The 13,893-nt window shown below is 50.2% G+C and overlaps 7 protein-coding genes across 7 annotated transcripts in view; 5 read left to right on the forward strand and 2 right to left on the reverse strand.

Moving 5' to 3' along the window:
- The window catches only part of LMJF_30_0705 (conserved hypothetical protein), a gene marked incomplete at both ends in the record, with an annotated part of 798 nt that extends 306 nt beyond the window's left edge, over positions 1–492 (reverse strand). Inside the window, one exon of the mRNA XM_001684609.1 lies at positions 1–492. This exon is cut by the window's left edge and continues 306 nt beyond it. Coding sequence (XP_001684661.1) covers positions 1–492 — 492 coding nt within the window.
- A 1,470-nt stretch (positions 493–1,962) lies between these two features.
- LMJF_30_0710 (putative CDC16) lies at positions 1,963–3,603 on the reverse strand (the record flags this gene model as incomplete). Its single annotated transcript, XM_001684610.1, has 1 exon — positions 1,963–3,603. One exon carries the CDS (start codon positions 3,601–3,603, stop codon positions 1,963–1,965), a length of 1,641 nt encoding a protein of 546 aa, XP_001684662.1.
- Positions 3,604–8,648: 5,045 nt separating this feature from the next.
- Positions 8,649–9,341, forward strand: LMJF_30_0720 (conserved hypothetical protein; the record flags this gene model as incomplete). Its single annotated transcript, XM_001684611.2, has 1 exon — positions 8,649–9,341. One exon carries the CDS (start codon positions 8,649–8,651, stop codon positions 9,339–9,341), a length of 693 nt encoding a protein of 230 aa, XP_001684663.2.
- A 383-nt stretch (positions 9,342–9,724) lies between these two features.
- On the forward strand, positions 9,725–10,381 carry LMJF_30_0730 (putative co-chaperone GrpE; the record flags this gene model as incomplete). The annotated part of the gene is made up of 1 exon (XM_001684612.1): positions 9,725–10,381. One exon carries the CDS (start codon positions 9,725–9,727, stop codon positions 10,379–10,381), a length of 657 nt encoding a protein of 218 aa, XP_001684664.1.
- Positions 10,382–11,045: 664 nt separating this feature from the next.
- LMJF_30_0735 (putative co-chaperone, GrpE) lies at positions 11,046–11,816 on the forward strand (the record flags this gene model as incomplete). Its single annotated transcript, XM_001684613.1, has 1 exon — positions 11,046–11,816. One exon carries the CDS (start codon positions 11,046–11,048, stop codon positions 11,814–11,816), a length of 771 nt encoding a protein of 256 aa, XP_001684665.1.
- Positions 11,817–12,112: 296 nt separating this feature from the next.
- On the forward strand, positions 12,113–12,628 carry LMJF_30_0740 (conserved hypothetical protein; the record flags this gene model as incomplete). Its single annotated transcript, XM_001684614.1, has 1 exon — positions 12,113–12,628. One exon carries the CDS (start codon positions 12,113–12,115, stop codon positions 12,626–12,628), a length of 516 nt encoding a protein of 171 aa, XP_001684666.1.
- A 296-nt stretch (positions 12,629–12,924) lies between these two features.
- LMJF_30_0745 (conserved hypothetical protein) lies at positions 12,925–13,764 on the forward strand (the record flags this gene model as incomplete). The annotated part of the gene is made up of 1 exon (XM_001684615.1): positions 12,925–13,764. The coding sequence occupies one exon, from the start codon at positions 12,925–12,927 to the stop codon at positions 13,762–13,764; it is 840 nt and encodes a 279-aa protein (XP_001684667.1).
- Between the last annotated feature and the right edge of the window lie 129 nt (positions 13,765–13,893).

The raw sequence follows: 13,893 nt of genomic DNA on the forward strand, positions 1-13,893 counted from the left end.
GCATCCGTCGAGATCGCATGCCATTGCAGTCAGTGTTGGTGCGTAGAACGGAAACCGTGACCCAGACACCTCAAGACTTGGAGAGAATGCACCGGTGTTGAGTGAAGCTTCGTCCACCGTGCTGCAGTCTTCCAGATGTTTGACCTCAAGGCATATCGCAGTTTCTATGTACTGGAGTCGATCTTGCTTGACAGATACACTTTTTCTTTGGAAAAGATTCGAGAAGATGGGAAAACAAACAGGCTGCGTACCGCGCAGGGTAGTAATAGCCTCATGTTCGGGAGGTAGAACCTTAAAGCCTATGAGAGGGTACGCGTTCTCCTCCATGGCGGCACAAAGAGACCCGTGAAACTTGACCACATCCTCGACTGCGTTAGACTTTGGAAAGATATCATGAAGTGAGGGGAGCTCTTTGTCTACCTGCCGCAAGTAATCAATGTAGTCGGCAAGATGCGCTCTCGTGGCCGAGAGAAACCTCAGTGAGTGACGCATTGTGTACTACAAAGATCTTCAAAGAAAGGAGAGGCAAAGAAACACGTGCAAGCGAATATCGTTCTCACGCAAGCGCCGATAGCGCATCATTCTGCTTCTTTTCAGGCAGATCGATAGTAAGGCTGGTCAGAGCAGATAAAGCTTGCAAAACCTGTCTCCAAGCCACACAAAAACCAGGAGACAAGAGGTATTTCACCCACGTAATGCGTCTGCGCATGGGAAACTAGCGGAGGGACATGGGGTCCCTCCGCTTAGCAGAGCAGTGTTTGACAAAGTGTGCTTGCTTACTTTTGCTTTTTTTTTGCTACAGGGTGACTCATGGACTTCTCGAAGCTTAATGGCAGCAACAATGACAAAGAAAATGTACTAGAGAACTTCTGCCTAGCAGGTAAAGCAAAAACAAAGGAAAAACTCTCATCACAGCCGATTCCATCGACTCTTTAGGTAGAGGCGCACGCGAGAGTAAAACCGCCTATTGATCGACTGCGCCATGCATAAACTGCATGAAAATAGAGGCGAACTCGCCGTTCTTGGAATCTCCCACATTGCGGCGAGTGGAACTAGCCGTAGCTTCAGCGTGAGTTCGATCAGAAGGGCTGGAGAAGTTGTACTGCTGCGCCAGCATCGCCTCTTCGCGTGAAATAGTCTCCGAAAATTTTCCGCAGGTGTACCGATATGCGGGTTGTAAACACTTACGCAGAGGTGGCCGTTGTTCTTGAGCGGGAGCCTGACAAGCATCTATTTCTGACACTTGCTCAGATTCGCTAGTGGTCTGTTGTCGAAGAGCCTCGTTGGGTTCTGACACCGAAGGTGCCTCCCTGTCATGGGAAGAAGTCTGCTCTGTATGAAGCTGCGCACACTGGTGCGTGTGCTCCTCCTTCGCCTTATCATCTGACACGGAGGCATCGTGGTAATGATGAGCGACCTGATGTGATGAAGCTCTCCTGCGTGTTTTTTTCTTTTTATCCTTGAACAAGCCACGAAAGCAGTTCATGACTGAAAGGCTTGGCACTCGCAATAAGATTTTTCGCGCAAAGAGAAAACTTAGAGTTCACTCAAATCAAACTTCTCCGTGAGCGCTGCCCACTTCTTACATGAGCTTTTTTTCGTTTTCTTTTTTGATCGACGCCTCAGATGAAAAAAAAAAGCATGCGCTAGCAAAAGTATTGCGTGGCAAATATCAGTATAGATTGTGTAGACAGAGGCCCATCTGCACCAAAGCAGCAGCACGGAGCAGCAAACAAAATGATTTACCTGAAGATGAAAAAGGAGAAGATGTGAGGGTGAAGAAAAAGGGCATGCAGTTAAGCACACTCGAGATTTAACCATGCCGTCCTTGACACTTCAGTGGGCTCAGAGTGTAAAGGCATCACCGTATTGAGAACGAGTGTGTGAACCGAGCAGCATTATGCGTTGCGAGAAGAGGGGTATCGCATCGAGAAGGTAATTTTATTTTCGCATGTAGTGATGTCATTGATGCTGAAAATCTAAACTGCGACCAACTCTAGGTGGTGGAGAGGCGGCTACGCTGTCTGCAGCGGTCGACTCAGAGCGAAACCTTCGCGAAACTGTCGAAAAAGAGACTTCTCCGGGTGAGAAGGATAGATGCGGCCTCTCAGAATCCCACGAGAGCCTTCCGCAAGCTCCAAAGTCGAGTTCGAGTGCTCTCCGCAGCAGATCTCGGCAAAATGAGTCTGGTTTGATACTCTCTGCGGTGTGATAGCAGCTGATCGCAGCCTTGATGTTTCCTGAGAGATGGTACGTGAAGCCAAGAGCGCAGTGACCGTGGCTGGCATTTGGTCGGCTTCTGACGTATTGATTGTAGTAATCAATGGCGGCTTCGTAGCGGCCCAGCTTACGGTACATGGTGGCCAGGTTAAACAGGATGCAATCGCTGTGTTCGGATGGATTCTCACGATTCGGAAGGCTGTCGTACGCTTTTTGAAATAGCTCCAGTGCTTGTTTGGGATTATCCTCTGCAAGAGCCAGAACGCCCAGCTCGTTCAGCACAAGGGGATCTATGGAGTTTTTTCGCAGTGACTCCTCAAAAAAGCACCGCGCAACGGAGCGCTGGTTAACCCTACTGTACTGCATACCAACGTACGTACAACACGCGTTCAGCCCAGGAAAAAAGTTCATCGTGCGGCGATAGACATTCAGAGCTTGCTCGCCCTCCTCCAGCTTTGCGTAGCAGTGACCGTATGCAACCCACGCTTCAGCGAAATAGCAGTCTAGTTCACTTGCGCGGCTAAAGTACCGCCCCGCTCGCTCGTAGTTCGATAGGGAGTAATAGAAGCACCCGATTGCGTACACCGCCAGCTCCGTGTAGCACTTGTTCTTCGAAAGAAAGTGTGCCTTTTCGAAAAGCAGTGGTGTTGCCTTTGAATCCACAAGGATGCACAGATGCAGACACAATGTCTGGCGGTGATAGGGTTCCACCTCCAGAATTTCTGTCGTCAACGAGAGTGCCTGGCGCAAATTGTTGCTCTCATATTCTTTTTTCGCTCCAGCAAGCAGCACCAGCGTCCGAGGCACACCGCTGATACCAGGTGTGAGATAATCAGAGCCGATACGTGCTTTCAGAGTGCTTCGATAGACTTCGACCTCCGCTGGTATGCAAAGTGAATCGATCAGTTTCAGCATCTCCCAGCGATCTAGAAGATGACGCTCTGTCAGTGCGCTGAATGCTTCGCCGCAAAATGGGTCAGCCTCAAGAGCCATTTTGTAAAAACGCACAGCCTTCGCGGGATCGCCGGACAGTTCAGCAGCTTTGGCTACAAAGCACATCGCAACCACCTTCGATGAATCAGCGTTGATGAGAGTCATTGCGTACTGAACGCATGTCTTGAGATCCCCAAGCTCGAATGCAGCCTTCACAGCCAGCAAAAACACCTCGCTGTTTTGATCGCACGCAAAAGTCACCTGCTTGGCTAGCTTTAACACGCTGTCAAACTCACGCAGCTCGTAAAGACATCGAATCTTCAAGGAACGGTTTTCGTCGCTGTCTGGCTGCAGCTCGCAGAGTACCTCGACCAAATGGAGCGCGCTAATGGGCTGCCCAGCCGAAACCAGCCGCAGTGCGTTTTCCTTCAAAATATGAATAGCGTCCATTTCGCCTACAAGTTGTAGTAAGATTTACTTTCTGGAGTTCTGGTAGTCCAGTCGACAACAGAGCAAGGGCTCGAAAAAAAAGAAAGAGGGAGAAAAGATATGGCTATAGAAAGAGGCAAAAGGATACAAAATCTGCCTGCAAAGAACGCTGCTGAACCTGTCCGCAGTGCGTCTCAGGCGCAAGCAGTCCTATGGAATGGTACTACCACCCAGTTTCCACCAGAGAGAACTTTCGCTTTTCGCACTCAGGCTGGTGTCGGAACTCATGCTGGAATCCAAGACAAACCCTAGCTGCTCCGTCAAAAAAAAAAAAACACATAAAGCGTTTGCTCTGTTTGCTGTGACTTCATCCTAAAGAAAGTCTATGAGCAGCGCCGCCAACGGCGCATCGGCTTCTCAGCTGCAGAGCGCTAGGACCTCAGTTAACAGCCGCGACCAAATCGGACCCACACGTATCTCCACCCCCCAGCGCCACACGAAGCCTCTGTCACTGCCAGGTCGAAGTCAGCCTCGCACTCGCAGAGAAAAGAAAGATCTTGCTTTTCGCTGGTCAACGGAGTTCATTGCAGCAGCAGAACTCATTTTCATGTCCGCAAACTGAGCTTGGCGGTGTGCCTTCCCCCCCCCCCTCTCCCAAGATCCGTTTGGCCCAGGGATCCCAGTTCTTATTCCCTTGGCACAAATGCTTGACCTGAAGCGCACACTTCGACCCCCCCCCCAAATTTCACACACTGAGAGTACGAACTTCTGCATTACTGAGGTTTCTGAATATCGCCTCGACCCTGCGCAGCACGAAAATGACACCTGAGGAAGCGAGACACACGTCTTCCAGCTAGATGCTGCAGTCCGTTACCGTTTATCCTAGTGCATATTTTTCTCCGGGCAAAAATTTCTTAAACGACAAAACCCACATGCGGGCCACATGGCCAGACCACCAAGGGCCTGACCGGCGCTTCGGAAATCGAACAGCTCACCTCCAAGAACCACGACGAGACATCGATACGGTCTTGCTTCGATGTAACACCCAAAGCACCCCTATCGCTATTCGACAAATCGTTCAGCCGCATTCTCAGAGCTTCCTCCGCACACGCAAAGCAATTTTTTTTTTTACACATTGAGGACAAAACAATTCTCATAAAGAGAACACAGGCGACTGTAAAGAACCGGGGGTTGCCCCTTCGTAACCCGCAACGCATTTGCCATGCCCCTATTGCCCCCGCCACCGCCCACCAAATCACAGACCATTTTCTTTGAAGGCTGCCTGATCCAAGGCCCCTTTTCGGGTTCTCTTCGATTACCCTCACTTGTCAGCGGCCAAACCCAGCACAGGTGACACATGCCAACGCCTTCGCCCACCATAGAAACAAAGAAAACACAGCCAGTAGGGCAAACATGCTCACTGCTTTACGAAAAAACCTATTTTCTATGCACCAGAGAAAGGTTTCTTTAGTCAGAGATTGGGAAGGGAATAATGAATAGGACCGTTCTTTGCCAGGGGGCCTGCGCGCTAGCGGTGCTCACCGTGAGCTCTTTCAAAACCTGGCGCTACAACCGCCGAAAGATGTTTAAAGAAAAGTTCGCAAGTTTCAAATGCGCACATATGAAAGCTTACAGATACAACAGCATAAAGCCCGAGGTTTAAAAACAGAGGGGCCAAACGAAAAATCACCCCCCCCTGCCGCGCTGGAAATTCCAAACGCCCCCCCCCCTTTATAATCCAACGCCCGCCCAATGTGGGCGCTGACTCTCGCTACTGAAATTCAAAAACATTTGGTGTGCCAAAGCGACGGCTGTATTCCAAATGCTTTCATGAATATGCCCTGCGGAACACTGCGTTTACAGCTTTGCCCTCAAACAATGACACGCAAAACAGAACAGAAAAAAAGAATTCTGTACAACCCGCTGGTGTGATTATGCCGGGAGCAAAACGCCCCCACTCTCAACCCGGCCCCCAGCGACCGTCTTCGGCTCAAAAAGCCCTTTGGGACATTTCCTTTTTTTCCGCACAGTACTTTGATAGCCGATTTAAAAACCTTGTGTTTTTCAACCCCTGGCCTGTCGAACCAGCGAAGCGCGCAACAACGAAAACCAACCCCCCTTGACAGAAAAATCATACAAAAACAGCAGAAGATGCTATCAGCAGAGAAGACCACTTTTTTGCAACCAACAAAGCCTTTTGTCACCGCTCCTCAGGCAAAACCGTGTGACCAAAACTTTTTTTCAGCAACGAAACTACGCCCCGGCACCTTTGCCGCATCCAGAAGCCGCCACACACAAAGAATGTTAAGAATACATAAATCGCTTTTTTTCGTTGCAACAGATGGCGCCGCAGGGAAAGAAACCAGGCCCGAAAAAAAACTAGCCTGGCTAGTCTTTTTTCTGCCGTCATTTTTTTTCCAGTTTGCCCCTTCCCGGTTACATCCCCCTTTGCCACCAATGAAGCCCGCACCTTCCGGGTTGCGAAGGGCCGCGGGCCCCCGTTTTTTCCCCCCCCACACGCAAAAGCCTTGACACAAATGTGTTGCGCTCGAAAAATGCAGGGACGTGAAAGCGGCGTTTTGTCATCGACGCTGGGGCCCAGTTCCCGAAGGGATTCGCACAGAAGCGCCCAGCCACGGTGGAAAAATTGGCCCCGCCCATACGATGGAAAAGGCAAAAAGCCAAGATGGGGTTTCTCCTTTCTTTCCGCCACTTTAAATTGTAAAAACGAAATAAACCACTGGAATTTTTCATCAGGGCTTTCAGCGTAATGCATTTGGAAGTGCGGGGGCGCCCGTTGGTTTTTTTTTTTTGATTGGGGGGTTTGGAAAGGTTGGCGCCCCCGTAACTGGGCCAGGGCGTTTCTAAAGCAGCCTTTTGGCACACTTGGTGAAAGGTAAATAACGCTTGTGGGCGCCTCTTTTAAAAAAAGATGTTGGTTGCGGTGGCGTTGCCGAAGGGCCGCGCGGGAAGAGCCCGGCATGTTTTCTTTCCACGGGTTGTGGCAAAGGGCGCGTGCTTTTTTTTTCCGAGGGCGCGGGGGGTGTGTAAATGGCAGTTAAACCCACTTTTTGCCAACGAGTTTGGGTTCAGAAGCTTACGCAAAAACAGATTAGTGTTTTTTGGTAAAGGATCGCAACACGTCACCGAATTCAGGGTGCGGCTGTTCCCGGGTGCTTTTTTGTCTCCTGTTTCTATGGGGGGCTGGGCTTTCAACCCTGCTCGTTTAAAACGTCTTTAAAAAGAGGTGTGTGCCGTTGCTTTTTTTTTTTTGCATGACCCTAATGGTTAAGAAGACTAGCGGTTGCCTTCTCGCTGGTTTCTCCGTCTTTCTGCGTTTGCCGGCTTGCAAGGGCTTGGGAAGCAGAATGCAAAGTTATTCGCAGCTTTATTTTGTCGAAGGTTTCGCGGTCCGGCAGCGTGATAGGATGCGTGGTTTTCGAGTTTTTTGAATAGGCCTAGAAGAAAAAACAGCTTTGTACACATACAAACGGAAAACCAAAGATTTCAACTTTTGGAAGAGAGTGGTGCCGGTTTTTTAGAGACGTGGCTGCTTTTGAAAAAATGTGCTTGGGCTCGGGGTGCTTCTCCGGTAACCGTTTCTTCGAGCTGGTTTCTGTGCGAAACCAGGGTAAAAAAACGAGAATATGTGTGGGCAGATATTTTATTTGAAGATTTAAGCTCGTGTTTTGTTCTGGTGGTAAGTCGTTTCGACGCTGGCGGGTGTGAAACAGAAGGAATTCTACCCAAGCAAAATGGTGAAGATCGTCTGAAAATCCGTAGGGGTATTTACGAAATTACTTTTCACAGCAGGGGATTTTGCGTTTTTTTACCCGGCACAAGGAGAAGCGGTCTTGGGCCTTGGGGGGCTGCCGGGGGGGGGGGCAGGGATGACGGCCCGCCATGCGGCGGAAAGGGTTCGCCAAAACCCGGCCAAACTTTTAAAACCCACTGATGATGGTACAATAAACACGCTTTTCAATTTTTTTTAAGAGCTGTTGGCTGCTGCTGGTGTTGGATTTTGGAGGCTGAACTTTTTGCTTGGCCCATAGGGAGCCCACACTCATGTTTGAGGAAAAGGCTCGGAAAAGGCTCGGAAAAGGTTATGTTGCCCCGGAATTCGAGTGTGGGATGCGCTTACAGATTTACGCATCGCACTGCTCAGAAGGCTTCACTGGAGGTCTAGGCGTTCTAATAAGCGCTCTTTCGGCTGTTTTAGGCCTGGCCGCCCAGTCGTATTTATCGGCTTTTTTTTTGCAGCGCGGCATCGCCCCTCATTCTTTGGATTGGTGTGAAAGGGGCCTCGTGGGGCACCGAGGGGGTGGGGGGGGTGGGGGCTGGGTTCGAGAAAAGGGGGCCGTGCTGAGAAATGGGGAAAAGAGAACTTATTTTGTTGCAACGGTGTCGTGGATGTGTCCTTTTCTCATCTGGGTTGCGGGGCTAGTTTGCCAGGGGGGTTGATGCATGGGGGGGGGGCTTTGTGGTGTTTGGGGCTTGGTGGAAAACACACTTGTTTCAGGGCACTGTGTTGCAGGTTCTGGAAGTCGGCGTCAACGACTTCCTCGCGGTGACCGTCGGTTGGGGCTTTGCGTGCGCTAGGATGAAAGAGGAAGGGTTTAGGTAGGGAGGGGGAGGTAGCTGAAGCGGCGCGGCAAGCTTCGGCGTCATCTTGGTGTTTTGGGCTACCGGCATCAGTTTTCGACAGGTCAAGCTTGTTGCAACCTTTGCATTCACACTAAATTGTAATCCGCAGAAGTGTTAGGGCCACCTTTACGTGCGGGCATGAAGAGAAACCGCTTATCCACGGGTGATGACCTCTTTCTATGCGAGCAAGCGACACCCACTTCACTTTCAGCGTCCCTATCTAATGTTTCTCTCTCACTTTCTTCAGAATCCCCGCAGCTATCGCCAAAATTGTCAACAAAATGCGGCGATTCATCACGTCGCCTTACTTTCGGCTGTTACGCCACGTCGTTGTAGGGCCATCGACTACGATACCAAGCGCACGCTCAACGCCTCAGTTTGGCAGGAGGCGTCAACGCCTTCAGAGAAACCCGTCTCCGCCGATGTTTGATGTGGCGAACGATGAGGATGCAAAGAGCATTTGTTTTGAACGCTATGGTTTTGTGCAAAAGCCGCTGTTCTTGGAAACATGGCAAGAGTTTCTCCGTGAACTGCAGCGCGTAGAGCTTGCATGGAGGTTGATGCCGAGCGCTGGCGGCACCCTTCAGCTAAAGATTCATGACCACCTCGAACCCGGCGACGGGCTTCTGTGTGAACTGAAGGGCGCGGCGAATCGGTCGGCGCCACTAGCGGAGTTTTTCGAAGCTTGTGGCTCCGTGTCGCAGGGCGCCATGTCGAAAGCCGAAATCGAATTCTTCGATGGGGAGAGCTGCTCTGTATTGCTGATCGAGAGCAAAAAGCGACTCGGTGAGATTCCATTCAAAGACAACCCTCCTATTTTGCCTCTTTTGTGTCAGTTCAACTGCCGTGGAACTTCAGTGTCTCTTTCTGTACTGGACAAAAAAACACTCGTTCGAACACCCCTGTTCTCCGACATTTCTATTCAAACGCTGAACTACGCATTCATGACATCTCTACCATTGTTTTTGAAGCGGACAGACTTAGGCATCCGCAACGCTGATTTCGTGACAAAAGACCAGATGCGTCATTTTCGCTACGCGTGGTGCTTTCTTCGAAAAGAGTCGTGGATGACACCAGTGGAGATGGGGGAATTAGATGCACTACTTCCTCCCTAGTATTCACAAGTCTTTTTTCCCCATAACCAGTGCCACAATGAGCAAAGTTCACCGAAGGAAGCACAAAAAACAAAAGGGAAAGCATCGATCTCCTTTAGCAGTGGAAATAGAAGCCTTTTAAGTGGGGAGAGTGGTGTCTGCCTCTGCATATTAGTCTTCTCGGATCATGTTCTTTTTTGGTCGGCGGAATACTGAGGCTCAAGGCGCAAAGAGGGCGCATGGGATGCGCCAGCGAAAGAATTTACGAAAACTATTTTTTGTTGCACAACTCTTTCATCTTTCTGCTGCTCTCCCCGTTCCATGAAGCTGCTAGGAATATCCTGTTACTCTTCACACAGTTACACACACACACACACACACACTCATAAAAAGAATCATCTAAAATGAAAGCTCTGTCACTTCGAAGGGGACTTGTCGCTCGTGCTTCCGCGGTGGCGTACACTAGCCAATGCTGGTGCTCTACTGACGCCAAGTCTGAGAAACGTGCTGAGGAGAAAGAAGCACCATCGACTGGCACCGAGGAGGTTGTGTCCGCTGCCGCTGTCAAGCAGCTGGAGAAAGAGCTTGATGCGTCCAAGGCCAAGATTGAGGAACTCAAGAAGGAGATTCTGTACCGCGCAGCAGATGCTGAAAACGCGCGCCGCATCGGTCGCGAGGACGTGGAGAAGGCCAAGTTTTACGGGATCAGCTCATTCGGTAAGGATATGCTGGAAGTTGCAGACACGCTTGAGAAGGGTGTGGAGGCGTTTTCTGCCTTTTCAGAGGCTGAGCTGAATGAAAACAAGATTCTGTGCTCCATTTTCACTGGCGTCAAGCTCTCGCACAAAGTTCTCCTCAAGAACCTCAGCAAACACGGCATTGAGAAGATGGGCGTCACGGTAGGTACAAAGTTCGACCCCAACTTGCATGATGCGCTTGTGAGCACTTCGGCCACTGAGACGGCTCCTGCCGACACAATCTCCAATGTTTTGAAGGATGGTTACACTCTCAAGAGCCGTGTTCTTCGCGCAGCTCAGGTCAGTGTTTCTCAACATCCGTAAAGTACAACGCTGAGGTGAGCCGGCAACTTTTTTTCGCTTTGATGGGTTGTTTTTCGTGCTGTTCAAAACGTCGTTCTCTCAGTGCCCAATGATGCTGCGCAGCTTTTCTTTCTAACCGCTAAAGGTTCACATTGCGCTGCGGTCCCCCAAGTGAGAGGGTCTTGGAGCAGAAAGTGTTTTATTTCTTAGGCTGATATATTATATTGGGGGCTAACACTGTGATAAGCTGGAGAGAAACAGGGCACGCACACGGCAGACACTTTTTTTTTTCAAGTTCCGTGTGCCTTACGTGTATTTGTGTGCTAGCGAGATGAGCGATTCTAAGAATAAAACAGGATTTGAAGTGAGTTGCTGCGACGAGCAGTAGACTGCTCCTCCCATTCAGCTAGCAAGCATCGAGGATACGCCCCGGCCTATGTGGAACTAGTGAACTTGTCACTTTTCCTTTTGATCCTGATTCTCTTGCTAGTCACATATTTTATTAGCACTTGTGATCTTCACTGCGGTGTATCTGAAGACCCGAAACAGGAACCTGAGTAACTGCGGCAGCAAAGGCGAACGAATGCAGTTTCGAAAAACGTACTTGAATGCAGGTATTGAGTAGCAACGCAAGAAATACGAAGCCGGGTCTTTACTTGAGTCGGTTTTTGTCTGTGTTTTCACTATGGGAGCGAGATTCGACCACAGGGTACTGATTCATGACATCCTGGTGCAGTACTCGCTTGCTTCCATTTGCACTCCCACTTCCACTTCCCTCGTGTGTGGCTTCCTCTTTTTTTTTGCTTCAGAACACACCCCTAAGGACCTGCACGAGAGAATGCACAGACAAGTTAGCGCACACGTGGCGCCTCTCCTCTGCTCACATCGCGTAGCACAAAGGAAATGCTGCACAGAAGAAAACACCGCTGGCTTGTCTGTTGCGGAGCTCAAGGGCAAGTACGAAGCCTTGAGAGCAGAACTTTGCGACAGCAAAAGGCAGATTCAGCAACTTCGATCGGAAAATCTGTACGCTGCTGCTTCATGTGAAAACATTCGAAAGGCCACCCAGGAGCAATCAAAGCAGGCGCATAATGATGCAGTCAGATCTTTTGCACGCGATATGCTGGATGTTTGCGATGCCCTGCAAGTGGTCACAAACAAAGTGGTGAAGTACACGCAGAGAAATTCTTCCATACCTAAAAGCGAGGCTGCGGTCCTCGCTGGTGTGATGCTCACAGAGGAAGTTGCGCTGAAAGTTCTGAAGCGGTATGGAGTGACGCAAATGCACACCGAGGTTGGTGCCACCTTTGACAAGGAAAAGGAAGAGAAGCTCTTTACAGCACCATCTACACCTTCTCTTAAAGAGGGCAGTGTTGCCGAGATTTTCAAAAACGGATACGACATGAACGGGTCGGTTTTGCGACGTGCGCAAGTTGGGTTGAGTGAGGACCCCTAAGGGTGCATTACGCGCGGCAGTGCAAGAGGACATCTTTTCCTTGCCTGATCCACTTTGCTACCGGGACCCATATTGCCATCACATTCCATTATCTCAAAAGCCACGAAAACAACAAAAAACCAGGGTTTACGCCGGCACTGACTTTTCTTCGTTCTTACTTTTGCCTTCTGCAGTGCTTCATGTCAGATGCTTGTTTTCGCTGCCGTTTGCTCGGGACACACTCTCCTCTCTCTCTCAACTTTCTCTTCACAATACTGCGACTCAGCTGAAAGTTGCGACATACAACCTCCGTGAGGATGCTTCGCCGTTGTGCGTCTGCCGTCGCGCCAGCGGCGCACATTCCCAGCCCTGCCGCCGCGGTGTCTGGGGTGCAAAAGCGGTTTTTGAAAATTGCCAAGTCTACTTTCGGCTTCTACCTAGCTCGGAGGGGACAACGTAAGTTTCCGTTCCACCGTAGGCCGCACATCAAGAACACTCAGGCAATGAACCTGAACGCTCCGTACTTTTGGAGTTACATGACCGCGAAGAGCCAGTCCTTTTTTCTTCCCGAGGAGAATTACATAACTGGCGATTGGACAGGAAAGTTCTTTGTCTCAAAGCGGCAGGTGTACACCCTTCAACATGCCACTAGCGGAGGAAAGGTTAGAGTCAAGTCGTTTCCATCCGTTTTCGAGCTGAACAGCCCTTCTCGATGGAATGTGGGCAAGGAAATGAACACGTTGACAAAGCCGCGCATGGACCTCATCGATGATCAAATGCTTACGAAGAAGCAGCGTTTGGATTACGTGAAGGCAGGTTTGCTGCCCAAATAAGTTGCCTTGAGCTCACAGTCGAAACACACACAACAATATTGAAGACAAGCCAGCCCTGTAGCGTTTTTGATTTTCTCATCGAATGGAGTGTTGGGCTTCTGGCCTGTCAAATGAATTGAGAGCGACTATGACTTCTTGTAGCGCCCATACTCTTGAGTCAACGGCTTCTTAAGCGTCGTTGGTGGCGTAACGCTGTAGCAAAACCTATGCCTCTCCCCCTTACTTCCTCTCGTCTTTACTCTTTTTTTTTCCTAGTGCTCCAACGTCTAGCCCAGAAAATCTCGCTCGCCACAGAAATGCTCTTGCGGCGCGTGCGCAAGTGCAGCTCACAGGCTCGCTGGGTTCGGTGGGACGGCATAAAAGCTCCTTCAGTGTTGAATCATGCTGCGGACCACAGTGATCCGCTAAATGCTGTCTTCGACGAGATCGAAAATTGCGACACATCCGTCCATGCGGAGAAGCGCGAGTCACCAAAAATGGCTGAGTCCAGTGGCATGCCAACCAGCTCATTTAACACCGTCCCATCAGTTTCGGACACAAAAGTGCGGCTTGAAGAAGCAAAGCATAAACGGCTACGTCGTCAGCTGAGGGATGCGACTGAGGAGCTTGATGCTCTGCTGAACGAAAGCAGCCGGACGACAGCCGCTGTCTCGAGCGCCAAGTATGTACCTGCGAAGGCGGCAAAGACGTTCTTGTCCTCAGCTGAATTGGTTCAGGAAAAGTCGCCTCAAGAATTTGTAGCGCTGGAAGACAGCAAAGCAGAGCTGGATCGCCTGCCGGTGCTGCGTCACTCAGGATGCTCCGCAGTAGTAACATTAGTGGGAGTTGTCACCGAGCCACCAACAAGCGTCAGCGTAGCGCTTCCGGGAGTGAGTGAGGCGACTAACTGTGTCGAGTTTGCTGTTCGGTACGATGTTCCGTTTTTCCAGATGCAAACATCCATGGGGATAGTGATTCGGACAGTTGGGGCATCACTGTCTGCGTTTGCGAAGGAGAGCGTTGGCGTGGGGGATGTTGTTCATCTTTTAGGTCATTTGGTTCCGCTCACAGAACCTAACGGCAAGGGCCACTTGTGCTGTGTTTACGTCCTTCCAGCTGGCGGAAACATGTCTGTCGTTTTGAAAGCCACGCCATAATCAACGTGGCGTGTTCATAAAAAGAGATGCCAGTGAGCAGTTAACATGTCTATGCTTTTGATGTGTTCTACCGTCAGCATTCTCGCAACGCTGTTTCGCCTGCTCTGAATGCGCATTCTCCAACGCATG

Source organism: Leishmania major, chromosome 30 (genome assembly GCF_000002725.2).
Source record: "Leishmania major strain Friedlin complete genome, chromosome 30".
In the NCBI taxonomy this organism is placed as follows: Eukaryota; Euglenozoa; class Kinetoplastea; order Trypanosomatida; family Trypanosomatidae; genus Leishmania; species Leishmania major.